The sequence below is a fragment of the Ctenocephalides felis genome, unplaced genomic scaffold (assembly GCF_003426905.1).
Source record: "Ctenocephalides felis isolate EL2017-DRISC unplaced genomic scaffold, ASM342690v1 CF-g0.4_SCAFFOLD_03571, whole genome shotgun sequence".
NCBI classification, from domain to species: Eukaryota; Metazoa; Arthropoda; class Insecta; order Siphonaptera; family Pulicidae; genus Ctenocephalides; species Ctenocephalides felis.
Window position 1 is genome coordinate 64968054 of NW_020539725.1, and position 26610 is coordinate 64994663.

General features: G+C 26.7%; 1 protein-coding gene across 1 annotated transcript; it reads right to left on the reverse strand.

The window, feature by feature from the left end:
- Positions 1 to 18854: 18854 nt before the first annotated feature.
- Positions 18855 to 25959, reverse strand: LOC113386505. The gene is made up of 3 exons (XM_026624284.1): positions 25884 to 25959; positions 25204 to 25287; positions 18855 to 19087 (listed from the first exon to the last, which is right to left on the reverse strand). Exons 1-3 carry the CDS (start codon positions 25957 to 25959, stop codon positions 18855 to 18857), a joined length of 393 nt encoding a protein of 130 aa, XP_026480069.1.
- Positions 25960 to 26610: the final 651 nt, after the last annotated feature.

Below are 26610 nucleotides of genomic sequence, written 5' to 3' on the forward strand. Positions count from 1 at the left end.
AGAAAACGGTCCGGCCGATCTCTTCCAAAAACTAATCAGCACGATTCCCAACCAATATCTTTCGAATAATTTTTGAATTTTCAAAATCTATTCAGAATTGTGGGCTAAAGCGTGGACGAAAATTTTTTCACTTTTCTGCGATTTATAAAGAAACATCTTGTCCGATCGTCGCTGACGAAAAACTGACAAACCATAGTCCTCAACGAGATTCATCGAATGGCTTTAAAATTTTTGAAATCAGTCCATGCGTTTTTGAGAAAACGTCGATTTACGGCAAAAAATCTGTTCACACACATACATACTTGTTCCAAATTTAGTCTCATTCGATTCAGAATGCCTTGAAACGTCGAGAAAACATAAAATTAGCGAATCGGATTTTTTGATGAAAACATAAACTTCTCCTTCGGGAAGTTAATAAATATATACTCCAAACAAAACTTTGAGTTAAAAGTACTACATACACCTCTGCCTTAATTTTTGCGTCATGCATTTCTTCCTGTGTCAACAAAAATTTGCCGAAATTTCAACGGTCTTCTTACATTTTTTTCAGTTTCTTATTGTTATATAAAGAAACAAAAATAAGATTTCGTCAAGAAAAAATAAATTAAATACGGTCCAATGGCAAAAATTTATCTAACAATGCACAAAGGACGAGGATTATCCTCGGATAGCACCCGAGGAGCCCTTATTGTTTGTGGAATCGACTTTAAGAACGGACAGATGTTTGCTAAAGAACAGAAATGAGAAATATATATGTATATATGTATGTATGTATACATATTTTTATTATAAAGATACCTTTAAAGAAAATACCACGTGCCAAAAGATTTTGGACCTAAGGTATCATCTGTCTGAGAGGTATTTTTTATTTGTTGAAAAAATTAAATGTGTCAATGGGAAAAATTGAATTTTTGGTATAAAAAATCATTAGAAGTATTTGTAATAAATAAACTAGTGGTGTATGGCATCGTGCCTTAAGGCAAATTGCTGGAACTTCCCGTACCGTAACAAAATGTTCGAGGAATACTGAATGTTTTCAAATAGATTATTATAAATATTGTAACACTGTCTAATATTTATAAGAATTATATAAACTGAATTGCAAAGTTGAAATTATTTGATTAAAGTATATTAGAACTATAGTCAGAATTAAAAATAAAATCTGTATTATTTTCGGCATACAAAAAAAACTAAAAAAAAATTATACAATTTTTTTTCCAAAATCAATTTTTTTGTTAAAACAAGCTGAAAGTTCTTTGAATCATTTAAATTGGACGCTTAGTTCTCTCAAAAACTGCCATTTTTTGCACATTTAGCTCTGTATCTTCGAAATGGCTAGGCCCGCCATTGCCAAAAACTAATAATCACTTGTCCCAATCATTACTAATTGAAAGTTTTTTAGATCATTCAAATCGGATGCTCCGTTCACTCAAACTCGATTTCTATTTTCTGCACTCTTTGCTCCGTATCTCCGTAACGGCTGGACCTGCCTTTGCCAAAAACTAATCAGCTCTTCTCCCTATCAATAGGAATCGAATGTTTTTTGAACCATTCAAATCGGTTGATCCGCGCGCCCGAAAACGTGACTGGAAATTTGTATCCATACATACATACACACACACACATCCATTTTTTCTGAGGTATGCCAAAATATTTAGAAACCTCCAAAACGTCGAGAAATGTAAAAAATTACAATTTCGATTTTCGGCCCATTACAATAACTTACCCTACGGAAAGTTAAAAATTACCCAGACTAAGCACAGTCTAAGCCCCACTCTGGTACAAATGTTTACCCGAGTGCGTTTAGACTGTTTATGTAATGGAGCACTTTTCCAATTTTTGTGAAAACTATTGAAAAATGTGAAAATGTCGCCAAGCTAAGCACAGTATAAGTGAAAATGTCGCACAGAATTATTTGCAAATGCGTTTAGACTGTGACTATACGGGAGCACTTTTTCAATTTTGTGCAAATTAGGCAACTATTTTTTTTTAAATTGAATTCGAAACTAGCTGTAAGTGGAATTCTGTCTTAAGGCAATTAGGGCATCGTGCCTCAAGGCAAATTGCTGGAACTTCCCGTACCAAAAATTTTTATTTTTTTAAAAACGATTAACATTTTTGAAAAAATTTTACTTCGAAAAAAAATAGATTTTTGAGAAACTATAAAATTGACAAAAAATTACTTTTTTTAGAAAAAAAATTTTTTTATTTGAAAAAAAAAAATTTTTTTAGGAAAAAAAATTTTTTTGAAAACAAAAAAAATTTAAAAAAAAAAAATGTTTTCTTCATTTTGACATATTTTGGAAATTCTGAACTTTTTTTCAAAGCAATCGCACTGCTTGAACTGCATAGAGACGAAATGTCAAAGCTCGCAGGTGCCGCGCCGCCGTCTAACGCATAAGCATTGGTACGGAACCCATAGAAATGTAAAAAAAATTTATACTTATTGTTAAAATTTCTATAAAATATCTGATATCGAAATTTCTATAAAATATCGAAGCGCGCAAGTGCCGCGCCGCCGTCTAACGCATAAGCATTGGTACGGAACCCATAGAAATGTAAAAAAAAAATTATACTTATTGTTAAAATTTCTATAAAATATCTGATAATTTGATGTGCATATGTCTAATGTTCATTTTTGACCGCCAAATGGCTCATTTTTTTACTTTTTCCTCCATATCTCCAAAGTCGTTGGACCTGCCTTTCCAAAAATTTAAACAGTTGTTCATTTAGTCAATACAAATAAAATGTTTTTTGAATTATTCAAATCGGACGCTCCGTTCTCTTAAAAACTGAGTTACCGTTTTCGGCACTTTTTGCCCCGTATCTTCGGAACGGCTTGACCTGCCTTCGCCAAAAACTAATCAGCACGTCTCCTTATCAATACGGATCGAATGTTTTTTGAATTATTCAAATCGGTTGATCCGTGTTCCCGAAATCGTCGACGAAAATTTGTATCCGCACATACATACACACACATACATACATACATACACACACACACACATACATACACACACATACATCCATTTTTTCTAAGGTATGCCAAAATGTTCAGAAACCTCTGAAACGTAAATATATATAAAAATTTTCATTTTCGATTTTTTTGCGATTACTATAACTTGCCCTACGGGAAGTTAATGAAATGACGATTGTTAATGTTCTAGAGATAAATTGATTTATGTTTTGCTCAGATATAACAAGATAGCAAAAATAATGAAAGTTACAGCATTTGTTGTAATAATATATTTGAAAACGTTTAAAATTTCTGGAATATTTCATTACGGTACGGAAAGTTCCAGCAATTTGCCTTAAGGCACGATGCCATACACCACTAGTTTTACAATTTCCTACCCCTAAGTTCGTTCCATAGATAATTTTACTATTTCAGGTACAAAAATAGGACGTAACGCTTCACTTGCCAAATATAATCTCACCTTAACCATTCAATTTATGACACAATGGATAAATAGATCACATATACCTGAAAAACTGTATCCGAACATACATACAAATACACACACAGACTGGAAAATAATTAGACTATATATTGCCGGTATTTCAATAGTGATACAAGGCAGGAGGGTGAATCTTATTGTGCTTATTTTTATGGCTTAAATCAGGTTACCCGTCTTTAACGAATTTTAACTGACAAAATCTTAAGGGTAGTAAATGATAATAGAAAAAAATATCACGAAAAAATTGTTTTGCATGAAAAGAAAATTATGCAAAAAATCAATATGCACGTCGTAGGGTAGAAGAACGTTATTTAGTATAAAATATACTTTGATTAAAAATGTAAAATTTTTTTTGCGAGTGCAACCCAGTGGTCGACCACTCTTCCTTTTTACATGCAAACTACATAAATAAAATATACCTAATGTATACACGACTCATTTTACTAGAGATTATAAATTTGATATCATACTGCTTGATATCGAAGTCTAAAGAAGTTTTACTTCAAAATTTTTTATGGCATGTAGGGTATCATTTGAAAGGACTTTTTTAAGAAAATCCGAATAATCAAATCAATTTTCGAATTCCTAAACACCTAAATAGTATTTCTTAAAATCCCAAAAGAATAACTTGTTCCTTAAGAAACGCTCTCCTTAATACGTTCCCTAATTATTTTTGCAACCACGAACCTTTTCAAAAAATTAATGTATACAGAAAGGATTTAATTTTAAAAACCGACATTTAAATATTTAAAAATATCGTAATCCTTTTTAAATGCATTTTTTGACGTATCCTTTTAGAATAGGATCTTATTATTTTGCAAACTTTTATACCTAGTATATTAAAGGATTGGCATTTTTTTTTTGAAAAAGTTAAAATAAATTATTTTAAACCTGAATTATATAAATGCAATTAAAATTTGCATGGTCAGTAAAACCAAAATTTTCTGCCTGTGTCTAAAATTTTATTACACCCCAAAAATCGATTATTTTACAACCTCGTTTTTTCCAAAATTTGCACATGTCGGTTTTACCAACTTTTGTGCCAATAATTTTAATCCAATTGCAAAAAAGGATATAAAAGTTTAGGGGTGTCTATTTAGATATTTTATGACATAAAAGGTTATTTATAGAAAAAGTATTTTAGAGACTTAGAATTAAATAGATATAGATCTAATAGATCTTATCTTTTAAATAAAAATACGATTTTTAATCGATGTTTTTCAAATATGCATACAATATGCACTTTTAAGGAATTTGTGAGATTTTATAATTTCTTTTTTTTAGTAAAAAGTAGATAAAATTTACTAAAATCCAGTATAAACTATGGTATACACTTTGATACTAAAATTTTGATTAAAACGTAATTGAAATGCAAACTTTACTATGTTCAAATAATTTTAAATTTTTATAATATTTACATTTTTATACTCTTTTCAAGACTTTGGAATTAAAATTTAAAATATATTTATAAATTTATGAAACTTACAACTTCGTTAGAAACAAAAATATTTTTTTTTGTTTTTCTATCAATTTTTAATCTCAAACTAAATCTATTTTTCAGTTCCAATCGATTTATTTACCGAAATCAATGAGTCAGAAAAAAATGTGATTTATTTCCAAGAAATTTCCAAAACCCTACCAGACTTAGCTTATATTTGTATATTTTAATCTTATCAAAATATATATGTCCTTATCGAATCAGGATATGTCTTTAGGGTCCACTTATCTTAAACAAACAAATATAAAATTTCAAACATTAGCTCGATATATAAACATATTGACTTTTTTGATTAAATAGGAACAGAGAGTATTCATTCTTAAAAATGTGAAAAACATTTAATCACGATTCTTCAAGTGAGTATTCGGATTCTATTAAAAAAGTCTTTTTAAATGATACCCAACATGTTATAAACATTTTTGAAGTAAAACTTCTTTAGACTTCTCTGCTACAAATGAAACCACATGATTGATTTCATTATTCGAATTCTATTCAAAAAGACCTTTTAAATGATACCCAAGATGCCATAAAAGATACAGTCTTAAATTTTTGAAGTAAAACTTCTTTAAGCTCTGATGCTACAAATTCGTAAAAAGTGTATATTTTGTAGTAAACCACATAGTTAATTTAAATATTCGGTTTCTACTCAAAAATACCTTTCAAATGATACCCCACATGCCATAAAAAATACAGTCTTAAATTTTTGAAGTAAAACTTCTTTAAGCCCTGCTGCTATAAATTCGTGAAAAGTGTATATTTTGTAGTAAACCACATAATTAATTTAAATATTCGGATTCTACTCAAAAAGACCTTTTAAATGATACCCCAGATGCCATAAAAGATACAGTCTTTAATTTTTGAAGTAAAACTTCTTTAAGCCCTGCTGCTATAAATTCGTAAAAAGTGTATATTTTGTAGTAAACCACATAGTTAATTTAAATATTCGGTTTCTACTCAAAAATACCTTTCAAATGATACCCCACATGCCATAAAAGATGCTATCTTAAATTTTTGAAGTAAAACTTCTTTGCTCGTTTACTATAAATTATTGCAAAGTATGAAAATACTAAAGTTTGCATTTCAGCTACGATTTATTCAAAATTTTAGTATCCAAGTGTATACTACAATTTATACTAAATTTTTGTAAATTTTATCTAATTTTTACTGATGTCAATAATAGTCTAAACATTTTCCTATGGGAATTTTGCAAAGGTGTAAATTTTAGTTTAAATATATTTAAAGAAATCAAGTTTGGGTATAACAGACCTCACGTGAATTAAATCCGAAGGGAAGTTCTGGAAAATCTCCGAGGGTTGATTTCGATTGCAAATACAAGGAGAGACCAGTTGCGTCAGCTTTTTTTTAGAAGAAATTTAATGTGGGAAAATGTAGTAATAGAAATTTATTTAGTAAATAAATTATTTAGTTAATAAATTAATATTTATTTAGTTGAATAATAAATGAATTTTTGTTACTTCAAAATTTCAAAAAAAAAATAAAAAATTACCTATGTCGAAAATGATTCGGATTTGAATTTAAATTCTGGCTAAAATTCCAAAGCTCACTTATATACTTGAAATAAATAATTTTAACTTTGCAATTGAGTTTATATAATTCTTAGAAATATGAGATAAGGTCCTTTGGCTCCAACTACATCGTCCAATTATATTTTGTCTATAAATTAGAACAAATGAAAGTTACGGTATTTATAACAATATAATTAGAAGCATTTAAAAATCCTCGAAATTTCCATTACGATATGGGAAATTCTAGCAATTTGCCTTAAGGCACGATGCCACTTACACCATATTAATTTTTTTCTCGTCTATTATTTTGCACCTTTGCGATATTCCCACAGGACTCCCTTGTAATCCTGTCTGGATTCGTAGTTTCGATAAAAGGACACGTACCGTTGCATAATAATTTTCCCAAGACCTTAGGGTTAGAATAGAGACCCTTAAAGGGCAAGGTGTGCCTAAGGACCCGTGAATTTTTATTTTTTTATTTCGACTTATTTAGGCTAGACTTCTTGATTGCGTGAGGAAGTAATTGTCTGAGAAAGTTATAGAATTTGTAATAAATGTTTATTTCTTTATTTTATTTTTTATATATTTTTTTTTATTTCAATATTTATTACAACTGTTAAATAATTAACATCTAGTAATATTGATGAATAATAACATAAATTTAAATAAATAAGAGTGTAAAGGATAGAATTTGCATGAAAATAATATCCGTAATATGATGATTTAATATAAAATAGAAGCAAATAATAATAAAAATAAAATTAATAAATAATATAAATAAAATTTCTGAATAATAAAATAATACTAGAAAAATAATAAAATATAACAAAATAGCAATAAATAATAGAAATAGTAAGATAATAATAATAATAATAATAGTAATAATAATAACAATAATAATAATAATAATAATAATAATATTAGCGTTATTAGACCTTTGGGAATTTTTCGTTTTAGTCTGGTTGGGTGCGCTTCTGAGAATACTTTTTGTGCCAAGTATATTTATTCTGAACATTTTAATTTATTCATATTAGTAAAAACTAGATAAAATTTACTAAAATTTAGTAAGAACTTTTGTATGTACTTGGATATTAAAATTTTGTATAATTTGTAGTTGAAATGCGGACTTTAGTATTTCGAAATGCGGTTTCGAACTTTTTTTTTACTTTTGTTCAAATAACTTTTAATTTTCTTCTGAGACATTAAAATTTGTTTACATTAGCTGAAACTAGATAAAATTAAAATTTACTAAAATCTAGCGAAAATTGTTATATACACTTATACAGAAAATTTCAATCATTTGTAATTGTATTGCAAATTTTAATATTTATATAATTTCTTATTATATAGATTTAGATTTTATGGAACACTTTTTGGATTTTTTTCAAATAACTTTAAATTTTCTTTCAGGACATTATAACTTGTTTACATTAATAAAAACTAGATACAATGTGCTAAAATCTAATATAAACTGTTATATACACTTGGGTAATAAAATTTTGAATAAATCGAAGTTGATATGCAAACTTTAGTATTCCTATACTGGGACATTATACTTTATATACATTAGTAAAAACTAGATAAAATTTATTAAAATCTAGTAAAATTTGTTATATGCACTTGGATATTAAAATTTTGAATAAATCGTAGTTGAAATGCAAACTTTAGAATTTTCATACCTGCAATATATGGATTTCAGTCAGTTGTTAATTTTGTTCAAATAAATTTTAATTTTCTTCCAGGACATTATAATTTTTTTAAATAAATAAAAATTAGATAATTTTTTTTAAAATCTAGTAAAACCTGTTATATACACTTGCATATCAAAATTTATCACAAATCAAAATGTGGAAATGCAAACATTAGTATTTTCATACTTTGCTTTATATATAAGGTTGTCAAATATCTCCCTTCCGCCTTTTTGTATTATAAACCAAGAGCAAAAAAGCGGAAGGGAGATATTTGACAACCTAATAGATTTCGGCCATTTTTGTACTTTTTAGTTTTGTTCAAATAACTTTTAATTTTTTTTCGGAACTTCATAATTTGTATATATCAGTCAAAACTAGATAAAATTTACTAAAATCTAGTGCAAACTTTTATATACACTTGGGTAATAAAATTTTGCACAAATCGTAGTTGAAATGCAGACTTCAGTATTTCCATCATTTTTTGATTATCTCAAATAACTTTTAATTTTCATCTCGGACATTACAACTGCAATTTTGCAAAAATTTTTGCATCATCTTTTCCATTATCAATAAATAAATTGCACAAGCCACATGTTACCAAAAAAAAATCATTCTCCACTTTTTTTACAATTTTATTTATCCCTTAACCCATATGTTTCAAATTTGAAGGCGAAACCAAACACTTGGAAATATCCAAAACAAACATTTTTGAAAAACAAGTCAATGTTTTTTTTATTTATCTAAAGAAAGTAATTTGAGTGTTATTTTACAACCAGAACTGTTTAGTGTTCAATTGACACATTGGGTCATATTTATGACCTCTTTCTCTGAAGAAGACCCTACAGAGCGAAAAATATTTATATGAATTCTACAGGGATGTAATTATAAATTTATATATATATATATATATATATATATATATATGTTATATATATATACATACAAAAATATGTATGTATATCCTAGATCATAAAATTTTGAAAAAATCAATTTATCTTATCAATTTCATGATAACAAATATATATATGTCGATACGATATGAAACTTATCTAGTGTCTATACAAAACTAGTTTTGAGAGACAAAAACGATTTAGTAGATTGTTAGTTAAATTTAACTGAAATGTACTAAAATAGTTTTCCAAAAAAGTGAAATCATGGAAAATGTGTTAAAATTAATTATTATTAAAAAATAAAATTTGTTATTTGGGGCAAACCAACAAACCACAACTTAATTTTTTGTTTGTTTGTTTATTGTCTAATTATCATAGTTGATTTGATTTTTCAGCTAGATATAAAAATGTTAAAAACAATTATTTAAAATGAAATCTTGAGTTGTAAAAATCTTAACAAAGTGATAACAATTTCTTAAAAAAAAATTGTGAAGGTAAAATTAAAAATTTGGCATTGTGGAAACAAACCAGTTAAATTTAAATTAAACAAAATGTAATTTTTTTTAAAATAAATATATAAATAAATAAATGCAATAAATAAAAGTGCATTATTATAAATATTTTAGAAAAAACTGACTGTTATTAATAATTTATTGATCAAAAGATCAACAAAATTGATTTTGAAAATATATTTATATCTAATACGGATTTAGTTAAAAAAAATAGGTTAATAAAATTAAATATAACAGTTATTAATATATACAGTTAATATAAAAAATTATATATAACAGTTATTAATTAGATTTTGATTAAAAATTATTAATTTTTGCATAAAAAGCGTCAACATGTTTAAGAAACAAAACAAATTTTCATAATTTATCATATATGTATTTATTTATAAAATTTTTTTGATTTTTTTTTTAATTTTCTTGTTGCACATTATAATTTATTCACATTAGTAATTACTAGATAAAATTTACTAAAATCTTGTAAAAACTGTTGTATATACTTGGATATTAAAATTTTGCATAATTTAGGGTTGAAATGCGAACTTTTTTGACCATTTTTTTAGTTTTTTTTTCAAATAACTTTTAATTTTCTTCACAAACATTGTAATTTGTTTACATTAGTAAAAACTAGATAAAATTTACTAAAATCTAGTGAAAACTTTTATACACACTTTGATATAACAATTTTGCATAATTCAGGGTTGAAATGCGAACTTTAGTTTAGATTTTGAACAATTTTTTAGTTTTTTTCAATTAACTTTTAATTTTTTTCTCAAAAATTGTAATTTGTATACATTATAAAAAATTTCAAAATATTCAAGAAACAGAACAAATTCATTATTTGTTTAGAAAATAAATATTAACGATTTATGATGTAAAAAAATATAAAATTTATAAATTTTCAAGTATTTAAGTGTACATTTATTTAAACAAAATTTGCACGATGTTTCGATTTTTAATAAATCAATTTGCAAATTTTTACAAAATTTAATTACAAAAATATCTATATTGGAACACTAGTTAGCGTATATAAAAACTTATATAAAAAAATATTTATAATATATTATTTTCTATACTAACTATCTTTTGACTAAATTTAGAAACAAAAACTTCATGAACACAAACTTCATTCTTTTATCATTTTAGGGTTTGTTTTACCCAACGAAACAAAAGCACGAATATTCAATAAAATTTTCATTAAGATAATTAAAAAATATACACCTTTGTGTTATCTATCAATTATATTAAGTTTCAGAAGTAATTTATTCATTAACTAAAACATATGTTGAAAATATCAACAGTTCATTACGATGTCTAATTTTTCTAACACTAGTTTAATTTTTGTTGCCCAAAAATTAAATAAAATGACTTTTTTTAAATTATTACAAAATGCGTAAAAATATATAAATTTAAAAGTAACTAAAGTGATTTTAAATATATTACAAAAACGTCTATACAAAATTGAGGTGGGCCGAAATTTAGGGTCGCACGAATTTTTCAAACAAGCATATTGGTCAAATAAATTTTGAAAAAAAATTAAGGGTTGTGAAAATGTTTTCCTATATTATTTATACAGATATTTTTATTTTATTTCAAATAGAACAAATAATAGAACAAATAACTGTATCATTTATGTTTCAGATAAAGTTTCTGTAACTTGAGACTGTAAAATAAGATAAAGTTTTTTTGAAGACAATGTCAAGATCAGCAAATTCTTCATTTTGAAGTCAGTAAGTCAGTAACAGACATACAACTAACTTAAATTAATAATATATTTTTTACAATATATGTAATAATTTTCATACGAATTTTCGTAAATCATTTTAAAACTTAGGTGAGAATTGTTAAGAAAAATCTGCACAAATTATAATATTTGTATCGAATTTTAAACAAATAATAATAGTGAGGTAATTGATTGATAAAAATTTATTTAAAAAATTACATGATTAATAATAATTATATAAAAAAGTTTAATAAAACCATAAAAAACATAATTAAGTGCAAAAATTTCAAAAAAAAACTTACAAAAAAGTGTGAAAGAAAATAGTGTAAAATAATTTCAAAACAATCTTAAACATTTTATTTAAAATAGTGATATTGATAACTTAAGTCAATTAGAAAGGTGCTATCATGAAATTTTAATAAAAAAACTCTTGAATAATTTATTTAAAGAAACTCCAACAAATTATTTTGGCTGCAATTCATTTTCATAAAAATTACTTATTAATTAAAATTTATTCGAATAATTCAACTGTTTATAAAACAAACCTAAAAATACGTTTCCTTAAATAAAACCAAACAAACACTAATTCTAATCTTACCTGGATTTTCACCAAAAAAAAAATCCTGAAGTCCAAAATTTTAAGAAAAAACACTTTTAGTAATAAACAGACATTTTTTTAAACACATGCCCAAATAAAAAAAACACTTCAGTTTACCTAAAAAACAAACAAACAAAATTCTAGTTAGTATATTAAATTTAATCTTTAACAACATTTTAATAAAACTCATGAAACAAAAACAAAACAAAAGGCTTCTTTCCAAGAAATAAATTCTTTAACAAATTTTCTAATATTTTTTGTTTTTATGTAAAAAATAATAAATTCTTTAACAAATTTTCTAACATTTCTCTTTTTATGTAAAAAATAATAAATTCTTTAACAAATTTTCTAACATTTCTCTTTTTATGTAAAAAATAATAAATTCTTTAACAAATTTTCTAACATTTTCTGTTTTTATGTAAAAAATAATAAATTATTTAACAAATTTTCCTCAACATTTTCTGTTTTTATGTAAAAAGTAATAAATTCTTTAACAAATTTTCTAACATTTTCTATTTTTATGTAAAAAATAATAAATTCTTTAACAAATTTTCTAACACTTACGTAAAAAATAAATATATAAAAATATATTTATGTATAAATATATAAAAATTAAATTTTTGTGTATCTTGATTGCAATATTTGAAATAAAAAATTAGTAAACAATTATTACATAATATATAAATTTCAGATGTGTGATTTTATTTTATAAAAAAAGTGTGATGTGACTCATAACAAATGATTTTCTTCTATTAGTGAAATTTTTGGATAATGAAACTAATTTAGAAGGACATATGGATTTATTTTAAGTGCATAATTTAAATAAAATATAATTAATTTTTATATGAACAAAATATTATTTTATTATGTGGCGTTTGAATGCTCTTGGAATATTTATCCTGACAGTATGGATCACTTGTTTTGTGATGGACATAGTAAGTGTTTACTTTGTAAATATTATTTTAACAAAATTGTTTTCATGAAAAAAATTATATAAAAGCCTAGATATTATTTTTGATGATAGTACGGTAAAAGTATAAACAATTGTTTAAAAATATGTAGTAATGAGTTGGAGTATGAAGAGAATGAAATCTGTTTTGTAAGAAATTTTATTAAGAAAATTAAGACAATTTCGGGAACACGGATCAACCGATTCAAATGTTTCATTTACCATTCGATTTCTATTGTTAGCGAGATGAGATAATCAGTTTTTGGCAAAGGCAGGTCTAGCCGTTCCGAATTTATGGGGCAAAATGTGCCAAAAACGGTTACTCAGTTTTTAAGAGAACGGAGCGTCCGATTTGAATAATTCAAAAAACATTTTACTTGTATTGACAAGATGAAGAACTGATTAAATTTGTGGGAAGGCAGGTCCAGCGATTATGGACTCTCAATCAAAATAAGTTAAAAAAGTTTCATTCGGCGATCAAAAATGTTTATTGGATATATGTACATCAAATTATCAGATATTTTATAGAGGTTTTAATATTGTGTACACATTTTGTGTAAATTTTTTTGGGTTCCGTACCAAGATTTTTAAATGTGAAGTTTATTTATATCGTTCAAACAAATGTCCTCGACATTTTCGACAGTATAGAATAACCGATTTATAAAATTGAAAAATCATTCGGCGAGGCGTTTTTGCAAAAGGCAATTTTGCCGTTTTGGAGGTAAGGAGCGCACAGGGTGTAAAAACGGTTATTCAGTTTTTGAGAGAACGGATCATCCGATTAGATTAATTTAAAAAACATTTTGCTTGAGTAGACAGTGTGCAAAAAATGCATTTACAGAAAATTTAGTAATTTTGAAAATTTTCAAAAAAAAATCATGAATTTTTAAAAAAAAAATCGAAGTTTTATTTTCTTACAAAAATTCGAGAATATTTCAACATTTAAAAAAAAAAACAGATTATTTTCAAAAATTTCCTTATTCTCGGAATATTTAGAAAAAACGTTTTTTGTAAATTCCAAAAAAATGAAAAAAATATAGAAAAAAAAAAAAGAAAAAAAAAATTTAAAAATAAATAAAAATAAAATAAAAAAATAATAAAAAAAACTTATTTTAAATAAAATATCGTAAAAAGAAATTAAAATAATAAAAGAAAAATTAAAAAAAATAAATGAAAAAAAAGAAAAAAAAAATAATAATAATAAAAAAAAACATGTAATGTTGTTCGAATATTTCATTACGGTACGCGAAGTTCCAACAATTTGCCTTAAGGCACGATGCCATTCACCACTAGTTTTAATTTTAATTTTGATGAATGTATAATTTATAACTTATTCTCCTAATTTTAACATACTAAATCTTCTAACATAAATTAAACATTTAAAATTGTTTCCACAAAGTATTCCGGTTCAGGTTATGAACAATAGTGTTTAATAAATGTTAAATTTAATTTAATATATAAATATGTTTATATATATATATATATATATATATAAAATGCTCAAATTTTATACTAAAATTGATATTTATATTAAAACTTACCTTTTAATGTTCCTCACAAGACTTTCACACAGACTGAAACCTTCTACCAAACTAATAATAATATTGTAAAAATTATTATGTAATCACAAAATAATAGAGGTGATGACACTAGTAGATCTATAAATATCTCGATCGGTAAATAATAACTAGTGGTGTATGGCATCGTGCCTTAAGGCAAATTGCTGGAACTTTCCGTACCGTGACGAAATGTTCGAGGAATACCGAATGTTTTCAAATAGATTATTATTAATATTGTAACATTGTTTAATATTTATACGAATTATATAAACTGAATTGCAAAGTTGAAGTTATTTGTTTAAAGTATATTAGAACTTTAGTCAGAATTACAATTAAAATCTGAATTATTTTCGATATACAAAAAAAATTGAAACAAATTCTTTTTCCAATTATTTTGTTAAAACAAGCAAAAAGTTCTTCGAATCATTTAAATCGGATACTTAGTTCACTCAAAAACTGCCATTTTTTGCACATTTAGCTCTGTATCTTCAAAATGGCGGGACCTGTCTTTGCCAAAAACTAGTCACCTCTTCTCCCAATCATTACAAATTGAATGTTTTTTAGATAATTCAAATTCGATGCTCCGTTCTCTCAAAAACTCGATTTCTATTTTCTGCACTCTTTGTTCCGTATCTCCGTAACGGCCGGACCTGCCTTTGCCAAAAACTAATCATCATATCTCCCTATTAATAGGAATCGAATGGTAAATGAATCATTCAAATCGGTTGATCCGTGCGCCCGAAAACGTGGACATACGCAATTTTTTCTGAGGTATGCCAAAATGTTCAGAAACCTCTGAAACGTGAAGATATGCAAAAATTATCATTTTTAATTTTCGGCCCATTACTATAACTAACCTAAGGGAAGTTATAAAACGAAAGAGTTGCACGTTGAGATTATTTTTCAGACATTTTTGGAAAAAATGTCAGTAAAATATCAAAAATGTACATAACTTACAGGCATAAATTTTGAAATTTGACAAAATATTAGTTTTTGACCTACAATTTGCACATATTTTTGGATCTGTACAAAATGAAAGTTTTTGAATCAATGCAGTTTCAAAAACGATTTTGGACTTTTGCATGAATATAAAATATAAAAATGCTTACCTTTATCTTATATTTAAAATATTTTAACTTAAATTTGATAAAATATTAGATTCTCGTCTATGAGTTGCCCATATTTTAGAATGAAAATTTTAGCATTGATTTTGTTCTAAAAAAATTTCTGGTCTTTCAATTATTATTTTAGCACCACTTTAAAAAGGCGTGGCGCCATCTAAACAAAACAAGGCAAAACTAACTACATTTTCAGGGTAATAAATTTTCGTACATTATAGCACTGAGGATGGCATACGATTATATGTCGAAACGTTTTATAATTATTTTTTTAACTCATAAATATAAAAATGTTAACCCTTATCTTATACTTTCACCATAATCCTGTTTTACAACCACTTTAAATACGCGCAGCACCATCTGCATAAAAAAAGGATAACACTATCTACATTTTTGAAGTAACACTGAAGATGACATAAATGAAAAAAAAAATGTAATTATATATATATATATATATATATATATATATATATATATATATTTAAAATATTAATTTAATTACCAAAATTGTTTTAATTTCAGGTTCGACTTTCATTTAATTCTGAAGACAAGATTTTTGAAGATACAAAACTTGCAGCTGAAAATCTACAAAATTTAACTCTAGAATAAAAATATAGTTTATAATATCTATAATATATATATATATATATATATATATATATATATATATATATATTTATATATATATATATATATATATATATATGTAATATAAATATACTATGTATATAATAAATTAACTTTATTTATAGATAATATACAAACTAGTCGTGATATACTTATGAACTAAATTTGTGATTTTGAACACTCTTATTAATAGATACATATATATTAGGGTGGTCCTTAATATGGACATTTTCGAATTTCTTTGCTCCCAAGGGCTCAAACGTTTACAAATTAATACAAAAAAATCTTGTAAAAGTTTTAGCTGTTAATATTAACATTTAGATAGTCCGCAATTCAATTAAAAATTTCGTATATTCATTACCACCATATATTCTGGCGCCATCTGTGATAGCATTCGTTAACTCAAATATTAAGACACTTAAAAATATTTATAAATCACTCAACCTCTAATTAAATCCATAACAAAATATTTTTTCAAGATTAATTTTGCTCCAAAATATTTATTTAATTGGTGATGTAGAAACTCAAATTATCAGTAATAAATTGCCGTCAAAATTGCATGTCCGCTATCACAGATGGCGCAAGAAATTATTTAATTAGAAAAAATATACGAAACTTTAACTGAATTGCGGATTATCTAAATGTTAATATTAAGAGCTGAAATTTTTACAGGATTTTTTTGTGTTAATTTAGAAGCGTTTGAGCCCTTGGGAGCAAAGAAATTCGAAAATGTCCATATTAAGAACCACCCAAATATATATATATATATATATATATATATATAATTTTTGGGCAGCTTTTATACAAATATAAAAAGTACAAACTACAAACTACAAAATATTCAAGATCATTAAATGAATCACATAATTGTATAACTAAAAACTTCTGTTATAATTTTTTTTATAAATTATTATTAATATTGACAATTTCCATACATTATACTACTGAATCATACTGAATACTGTCAAAATGTCACGTATTTGCTGTGCATTCAGGCGTTTTACACATAAACTGCAACGTAACTCGTATGTTATGAAGCTGAGTCAGAAAGACCCTGTTATCTAACATCGTTTTTTTGACATTGGCGCGGCTTGTAAGTGAGATTTTTTATGTGACAACCTGAGAAATACGTCTGACTGCACAGCAACCGCATGGCTTTTGTCAATATTCAGTATGGAAAGTTCTTCATAACATAGCCTTGCCATAACATTTTTCTGTTAAGCGGCAGAATCGGTCCATTAATAATAAAGGTTAATATAATTTTTAGAATAAAATACGCTCAGTGATTGTTTAAATAAATTTAAGTAAGAATTTTACTTCTAATTAAATTATTCTTTTCAGAAATTTTTATTTTGATAAACTTACGAGACTATAAAAAAAACTAGCATTTTTTTGATTTTAATAATTAAGAAAAATCAACTAAATTAATTTGTCTTTGTAAGAAACAGCTTAGATATTAAATTTAATTCAATTTAAATAAAATAAAAAATTAAGATTTAATAAATAGGATGAGGGAATGGAGGTAAATACCAAAGAAATTTACTTTATACTGTTTTAGTGTTTTGCGCACTCCACAGAGGGTCTACTGTTCCCAAAATAATCATTTAAACAATTTAATATTTTTTGCTAGACATTTTTGGGAAAACATATTTGTGATTTATAGAAATTTACTTATATATTATATAAAAATCCTCTGTACGGATGTATAATTTGACACTTCTCCTAAACTTTTATTCGGATTTTGATAAATCTTTCTGAAGTTTGTCAAGAGAAATTTTTAAGATTTAACGAACGATAAGACTATAGTAATATTGTAGAAATAAATGGCAAAAATTACAAAAAACCCACTTATCATTGTTTGACATTGAAAACATTTGCAGAAACAAGGTTATTCGTATTTTGATAAATCTTTTTAGAATTTGTCAAAGGATTTGTTTTTGTTTGTTTTGTAATTTAAGATTTAATGAACGATAAGACTATAGTAATATTGTAGAAATAAATGGCAAAAATTACAAAAAACCCACTTATCATTGTTTGACATTGAAAACATTTGCTAGAAATGTCAATTCACTTGAAAGTTGAATTTAGCTGAAATTATGAGCCTAGATAATATTGGAATATAATATACAAAAAAAATGTAGTGTCTACATTATTATTGCCAGGAATAAATTTGGAAAAAAGACAAAAACACACGAAATTGCACATGAAACAAAAAATTGATAAAAACACGTAACACGTACTCCAAGCTGACAACATGTTCGTTTGGAATAAGCTTTTTATAATAAAATATATTATTCATTTTAATTTTACAATTTTTTAAATTTATCATAACTCGACGTTTTATCAATTTTTTATTTCATATTTATTTTTTCGTGCAATTTTGCGTGTTTTTGTGTCACTTTTCAAATTTATTTGTATGCACTGAAGATGGGTCAAATCAAGACCCAAAACGTATGTTCTCTGAATAAAAACATTTTTCAATAAAACTGTTTTTTAATTACTGGATGGATGCCCAAGAAACAATTTTATCATATATATATATATATATATATATATATTTCTTATCATTCACGTGCTACACTTAGTAGCGCCTCTATGGAGTGCGTAAACAATTAAAACCAAGGTACAGGCAAAAATCTATTAATACTTCTTAATATACTTATTAATTTTACCCTTAATTCTACTCAGTAACAGTACTGCTCTCCTCGTCATTGCTCCTTCCCTGACGTCATTGCTTCTGACGTCATTTGCATTATTGTCCCTGTCGTTCTTCGAGTCGCCACCAGAGCCGTTGTTAGCGCCACCGTTCCTGTTGCCGCCTTCATTGCGGTTTGCGTTCTGGTTCGAGTCAGGACGCACACCAGCACCCTGGTTCGAAACCGGTTTGTCGCCGTCGCGGTCGAAGAGGTAGCTCGTGTGAGGGCGGTAGTAAGGGTCTCGGCTGGGGGAGGAAAAATGTGAAGTGAAACTTCTTTAGGCGCGAGAGAAAGTAATTTGATGATAGTAAAAATATGTTTTATATGTGAAATTTTTTTGTACGGATGTGTGAATTCAAACTTCTTCTACACGGTTTGATAGATTAATCTAATCAACATCTTACAAAATTTTCCTTGACAAATTCCAAAAAGATTTATCGTTATTTGACGAACCGTGTAGGAGGAGTTTCCATTCATACAACCGTATACAAAAAGATGTAACAAAATTTTGATAATCTTATTGTATACGGTTGTATGAATGCAAACTCCCCCTACACGATTATTCCAATAACGATAAATCTTTTTGGAGTTTGTTAAGAAAAATTTTTAAGATGTTATGAAATATAAAAATATAGTAATATTGTAGAAATAAATGGAAAAATAGCAAAAAATAATATTGTTTGACATTGAAAACATTTGAACCGTCATCTGCTAGAAATGTTAATTTACTTAGAATTTGAATTTAGGTTGAATTATGAGCTTAGACAATATTATTAATTATTAAATTTTTCTGTACGGATGTATGAACGCAAACTCCTCCTACACGGTTATTCGAATTTTGATAAATCTTTTTGGAGATTGTCAAAGAAATTTTTTAAAAAAATATGAAATGTAGAACTATAGTGATAATGTATAAATAAATACAGACTACAGAAAGAATACATGCAAAAAATAAGATATCATTGTTTGACATTGAAAACATTTGAGCTGTCATATGCTAGTAATATCAATTCCCTTGAAATTTGAATTTAGCTGAAATTATGAGCCTAGACAATGTTAGAATATAATATGAATAAGAAAAATTTAATCTCCACATTACAACTGTATGCATTCATATCCAACTTAGGTTATAGGCTATATTAAAAATCTTAGTTGATACTCTAAGTGTTAAAATTTTAAAAATTTTAAGGGATTTTGACAGTTATGAAAAGAAAACACCTTGAAATGAGGTCAAGGTTTATGGATACTTTGGTCGGGTCAGCTAGTATATATATATATATATATATATATATATATGTATGTGCAAGCATTTCCCAATCATTCTATTACTTCAGCATAAATAAAATCATCTCATTTATGTCAAATTAAAAATGATTTTGTTTGCACGCAAAGTACATTTTTATTCGTGTTTAATGAACTCATCCCATATAATGACACGTATATGTCATACAACATGTCATGTCATGGTCATTGAACATTTAATATGCATAACGATTTATTATATTTCAGTATTTTGCTGTTTGGCCTTCTATAGTACAAGTTATATAACAATCATTGCACATTTTTAGAATCAATATTAATAATTTTAGGTATTATATTTTTGAAGTAAAACTTCTTTAGGCGCGACTAGAGTGTAAATCCGTACTAATGCAACGGAAGTGCGTTACGGCAGATAAGAGCTGATAAGATAAGAGTCGAGTGCCAATGATTCGTCATTCGCTCTCGATGATAACATTTCTATACGGGTCGATTGTGATTAGTCGTCGTGTATGTGAATAGAGATCTGTCGTTGTGTGCGTACCGGCATCAACGTTGTTTGCGTACCGATACCAACAAAGAAATCGGCATAGATAAATAAATATTTTAAAGTTACACCGTAGCACAAATCTTGATTTAATGAAAAATGCCTGAATCAGGAATATTTTACCCTGTTTCTTGAAAATAATAAAACAAATTAAAGATTTGTGCCGTGTACTAAACGTATGTTTATTGATTAGAAATTATTTCTATATTATTCGCAGTTTTTGTAAATTTTTGAAGTTATTAAAATGAAAAATATTTTTTAGGCAAGACAGATATTACAGCTGTCAATGAATGTATGTTAATTTTAATTACATGAAGTTCTTCAAACACAATTATTACATGATGAGTGAAGTTGCAAAAATAATATTTGTTTAGGCGTTGTTTAACATATTTCACAGTGTGAACGAATATTAAAGAAGTTATTAATCAGCAATGACAAACCGATCATGTCACATTTGAAGTATGACTTTAATTGCATTATTGTTCTTAAATATTATACATATTTTTAATGCTATTATAAATATATAATTTATAATTTATCATTATATAAATGTGTATAATGGTTGACACTAATAAATGTGTGCATCACGAGTGTTACCATATTACTAATAAGCATTATTCAAAATTGTTATATGATGTATTGAAAGCCCCGTATTTATTTTTACTTAAATGCCATCTCGTACAGTAGCAAATAAGTTTTACTTCAATCGCTTACGCACTTTTTTTATTTTTTTTTCTACTTACTCCAACGAATGCAGATTTCCACAACAATTCGAAGGACGTCTGTCTCGATCAGAATAATATCCAGGACCAGTAGGTCTTTCCCAAGACGATTGAACTGGTCTGCCTCCTCTGATAAATCCCATTTATTTATTAAAAATTGCCATTTAAAATTTTACCCTGACCTATTTTCCCCAGATTATTAGCATTTAGTTTTAACACCAGACACAAAATAATTAAGCTCCAACTACCATACATTATGCTACTGAATCATACTGAACCAAGGGAAATAGGGATTCTAAAATCCTTAAAAAATCGATCACGTAATAGTTGAAAGCCCCCTTTATTAAAAAAATATTTATCAAAAAAGGGGAAAAACCAAGATTTTTAATTATAAACGCTGTTGTTACTTTGTTAAATAATTGTTAGGGTTAGTTTTTTGTAAATAAATATTTTTTAACCATATTTTTTATATCAAAGTTTAGTCAAACTTGATTAGTTCATCAAGAAACCAATAAACATATAAATATTATTAACAATATCAGCCCAGCAAATATTTGTCTAAAACCAACATGCATATCTTCCCAAATCATTGTTAAAACTTAAAATGTTAAGCCTCAAAAACTTAAAGTTATTATTATTTTTTATATTTTCCGGGAAACGTTTTCTTATGTTTGTTTCTTGTTAATGAAACTGTGAAAATGTCTATTTATTTTCCGAGCGATCAGGCGTATTTTACATACCGGGCGATCAGGCGTATTTTACATATAAACAAGCAAGGAAGAATGTTATAATAACTCGAATATTCTGTTATCAAAACATTCTTCTTTGCTTGTTTATATGTAAAATACGCCTGATCGCACAGCAAATACATAGACATTTTCACAGTTTTACTAATTATAAGAAGAAACGAGCATAAGATAGCGTTGCCATGATAACGCTATTTTTAAAGAATTTTTATTTTATTTATTGTCCAATTCCCAGAAATATTATTCATGATCTATCTGAAAATTACTTTTAATTACGATGTTTGTCCGGGATGTACTCCTAAACTACTGAACCGATTTTAATTTTTTTTGGCTCGTATCGTATCAAAATAGTTAGTATTTATTGGATTCTAGTCAAAAACTTCCTAAACTTTGTTATGTATGTTACAATATAAAAATGTCAACGACATACATTTTTTTTAAATACATCATTAACAATAGATCAAATCCAACATTGTCCTGAATTATTGCCGAAACACCTGACAAAAAATATATAATAAATCCTTTTGTTGAATTTGAATATCATTGACCTCGATTTAATGTTAAATTCCACAAAATGTTTTTGCCTTGTCATTTAAAAAATCATGTATTGTTCTGAAAGTATTTTTAGTGTCAAAAATTGTGAAATGAACAAAATCACAATGACAAATATTTCCTGCCAGAAAAATGGAAAATTGTAATAAATAGTGTGTAATTTTATTTGTTAATAACTATTTTTGTTCTAAGAATAGTTAACCTTCACTTAGTATTAGTACATAAGCCTAGTTCCCATCATATTTATTAATAATACAAGAAAAAAATTGCATATTTAAGTTTGCGTTTTGTGATTATTGCATTGTTAATTATACTTATAATTAATTCGAGAAATAAAAATTTAAATATTTTTTCTCTCCACTAACAAAGACATTGGGTTCATAAGAGACTGTCACGATGTTTGTCCTGAATGTACTCCTAAACTACTAAACCGATTTTAATTTTTTGGCTCAATTTGTGCATTTATATCCAACTTAGGTTATAGGCTATATTAGAAATATCAGTTCATATTCGAAGTATTAAAATTTTACAAATTTCATTTAATTTTGACACAGAGAGAGAAAGATAGAGAAAGAAAGAAAATGAGAGAAAGAGAGAAAGAAAGATCGTGTCACGATGTTTGTCCTCAATGTACTCCTAAACTACTGAACCGATTTTAATTTTTTTTGACTCAAAAAACTTACGCATTTATATCCACCTTCGGTTATAGGCTATATTAAAAATCTCAGTTTATATAAGAAATATCAAAATTTTACAAATTTCATTTAATTTTGACACAGAGAAAGAAAGATAGATAGAGAGAGAAAGGAGTCAGAAAGAGAGATAGAGAGAGACAGATAGATAGAGAGATAGAAAGCGAGAAAGAGAGAGAAAGATCGTGTCACAATGTCCTTAATGTACTCCTAAACTACTGAACCGATTTTTATTGTTTTAGGCTCAACTTGTGCATTTATGTCCAACTCAGGTTATAGGCTATATCAAAAATCTCAGTTCATATTCAAAGTATTGAAATTTTAGAAATTTCTATTAATTTTGACATAAAACCACGACGAAGCAGTTGTTTTTAGAAGCTTTGAAATAAATTAATTTAGGATTTAAATTGTGCCGTATTCAGATATGACAAAATTCTAAAAATATTAAAAATTACAATTTGTAGTCGAAAAATTACATAAGTCGAAGATAAAATTTAAATAGAGTGAAAGTTGAAAAACTTAAATATTTAAGAAAAAATCTCAAAGGTATACTAATTTTATACTACGGATATGTATCAACAAGTACATAATAAAAACCATACTGCAAATAAAATATTAAACATCGAAAAAAAAATATTTTCGATATTAATTGTAAAAATATCAAATAAAGAGAAATATAATTTAATAAAAGCCACAGCAAAGCGTGGCCGGGTATGCTAGTATATATATACTATATATATATATATATATATATATATATATATATATATATATAATATTTTAGTAGCAATTGTTAGTAACCCACAAAATTATTTTTGGTTTAGTTCCATACTATTAGTATTTACTTAAACCACCAGCATTTAATATCACAATCAAAGTTCATATTTAAGTAAGATTTGGTTCATAATATTGCACCCAAAAAATTGCTCTTTTTGGAAAAATATATTATGTAATTTTAAACACCAAATTCCAAATTATTTATTTAAGTGCCTTAAAATCCAAATATTATAAGTCTAACGCATTTTTTTAAACAAATGTAGTAGTCACTTTTGGTAAAATAATTTATATAAAATAGTACTGTACACTTTTTAAGGATTTTTTCATAAAATTGAATTAAAATATATTGTATTTTATTATGCCAATTACCTACATGCCTTCATATTAAATTTAATAAATTTCAATTTCAATTTAGAAAACCATGCTTTTTTTTACTCACACTTTATTTTCATTCGGACCGTATGAAGGCGAATTTTTACTCGGATCAGGTCTATCTTGTCTAAAATAAATTGTGGACAAGATTTTTTTATATTAAGACAAATTATTTTGAGTTATTTTTTACCACCTCAACCGGATTAGCAACAATTTGTTTAAAACAAATATATAATAGGGTCCAATTCTCCGGTAAATTAGACCGTAACATAGGGTTGTTATGGCAACCGCCTTTCTTGGTCTAAAGGCTGTGAAAATCTGTAACTATTTGCTGTACGATCAGGCGTATTTTAGATATTAAACAGTAGTTATAAACGCGCATCACAAAGATGCAGTTATGATAACATTTTTTCTTGCTTTGTTCATATGTAAAATACGCCTGATCGCATAGGCAAATAGATAGACATTTTCACAGTTTTTGGTTGCCATAACAACGCTTTGTTATCATCTATTTTACCGCAGAATTGGCCCCATGATTTTAGACAATACAACATCGGTAAGCTTGTGCAAATATGTTTATAACATTTTTAAAGCTGCCATCTGATATTCTAATATTTATATTTATATTTTTACGTCATCAATTGCAAGGTTTTAATTGATATTTAAATAATTATTAATAAATAAAAAAAAACTTACCCATATCCTCCGTATCCACTTGAACCATAACCACTAGAACCATAACCACTTGAACCGTAACCACGGTCATAACCACCAGGTTCCCTGTAAATAAAACAAAGATTGTAAAAATTCATTTCATATATTCAAATTAATCAGATTAATCTTTTCTATATTCCTATCTTATCTAGAACTAAACCCAGGGGTAAATTTACGTGCTACAGATGGTGGCGCACTCTATGGAGAGCGCGAACAACTAAAATTGAGGTAACGGCAAAGCTGCTGTGTTTATAGATTTATACTGTTTTTATATACAGTTTTATTTAAAAGAGAATTTATGGACCGATTCTGTCAAATGTTATGGCAAGGCTATGTCACAAAGAACTTGTCATACTAAATTGACAAAGGTAATGCAGTTGCTGTGCAGTCAGGCGTATTTCTCAGGTTGTCACATAGAAAACCTACTCTAAAAACCGCACAAATGTCACAAGAACGATGTTAAATAACAGTGTGGTTTCTGACTCAGCTTCATAACATACGAGTGACGTTGCAGTTTATGTGTAAAACGGCTGAAAACACAGCAAATACATGACATTTTGACAGTATTCAGTATGATTCAGTAGCATAATGAATGCAATTTCTAGCGTAACATGGCCTTGCCATAACATTGGTTTGTTTTTTTTGGTATATATTTCTTTTACCTGTAATTCCATGCAGATGCATATCCCCTATCATAACCGCCGCCCCAAGACGATGATGGATATCTGGAACCTCCATAACCTCTATTTCGCAATTAATCAGCAAAGTAGATGATGATTATCATCCGAAACCTCTATAAGTTGTAGAGTAGTAGTATCCAAATAGTAAGTGAAATATGGTCTAATCTGGGAGGGCCTGAAGTAGCCTAAAAGTTTCAGAAAATCTAATTTGAGGGATAATTGTCATACTTTTATATTTTTAGGAAAAACCTTATTTTTTTTAACTTTTCTTAGGGTAAGTTATAGTAATAGCAAAAAATCGAAAATGAGCAATTTTCAGTTTTAAGAGCGTCCGATTTTAATAATTCAAAAAACATTTTACTTGTATTAACAAGATGCAGAACTGATCAAATTTTCATGAAGGCAGGTCTAGCGGTTTCGGAGATCTAGTGAAAATGGTAAAAAAAAATGCTATTTGGCGGTCAAAAATGATCATTAGACATATGCACATCAAATTATCAGATATTTTATAGAGATTTTAACAATAAGTATACATTTTGTTAACATTCCTATGGGTTCCGTACCAATGTTTACGCGTTAGACGGCGACGGCGCGCTTACGCGCTTTGATATTTCGTCTTTATGCAGTTAAAGCAGTACGATTGCTTTGAAAAAAAGTTTAGATCTTCCAAAATATGTCAAAATAAAGAAGAAAAAAAATTTTTTTCAAA

What these genes read in the sequence shown, in the direction of transcription:
- LOC113386505 (XM_026624284.1), bottom strand. Translation starts at nt 25,959, where the DNA reads ATGGAGGTTCCAGATATCCATCATCGTCTTGGGGCGGCGGTTATGATA. An exon ending in GCATCTGCATGGAATTACAG is followed by an intron (nt 25,288 to 25,883) that starts GTAAAAGAAATA and finishes TTTTATTTACAG; the next exon opens with GGAACCTGGTGGTTATGACC. An exon ending in AGTGGATACGGAGGATATGG is followed by an intron (nt 19,088 to 25,203) that starts GTAAGTTTTTTT and finishes TTCCTCCCCCAG; the next exon opens with CCGAGACCCTTACTACCGCC.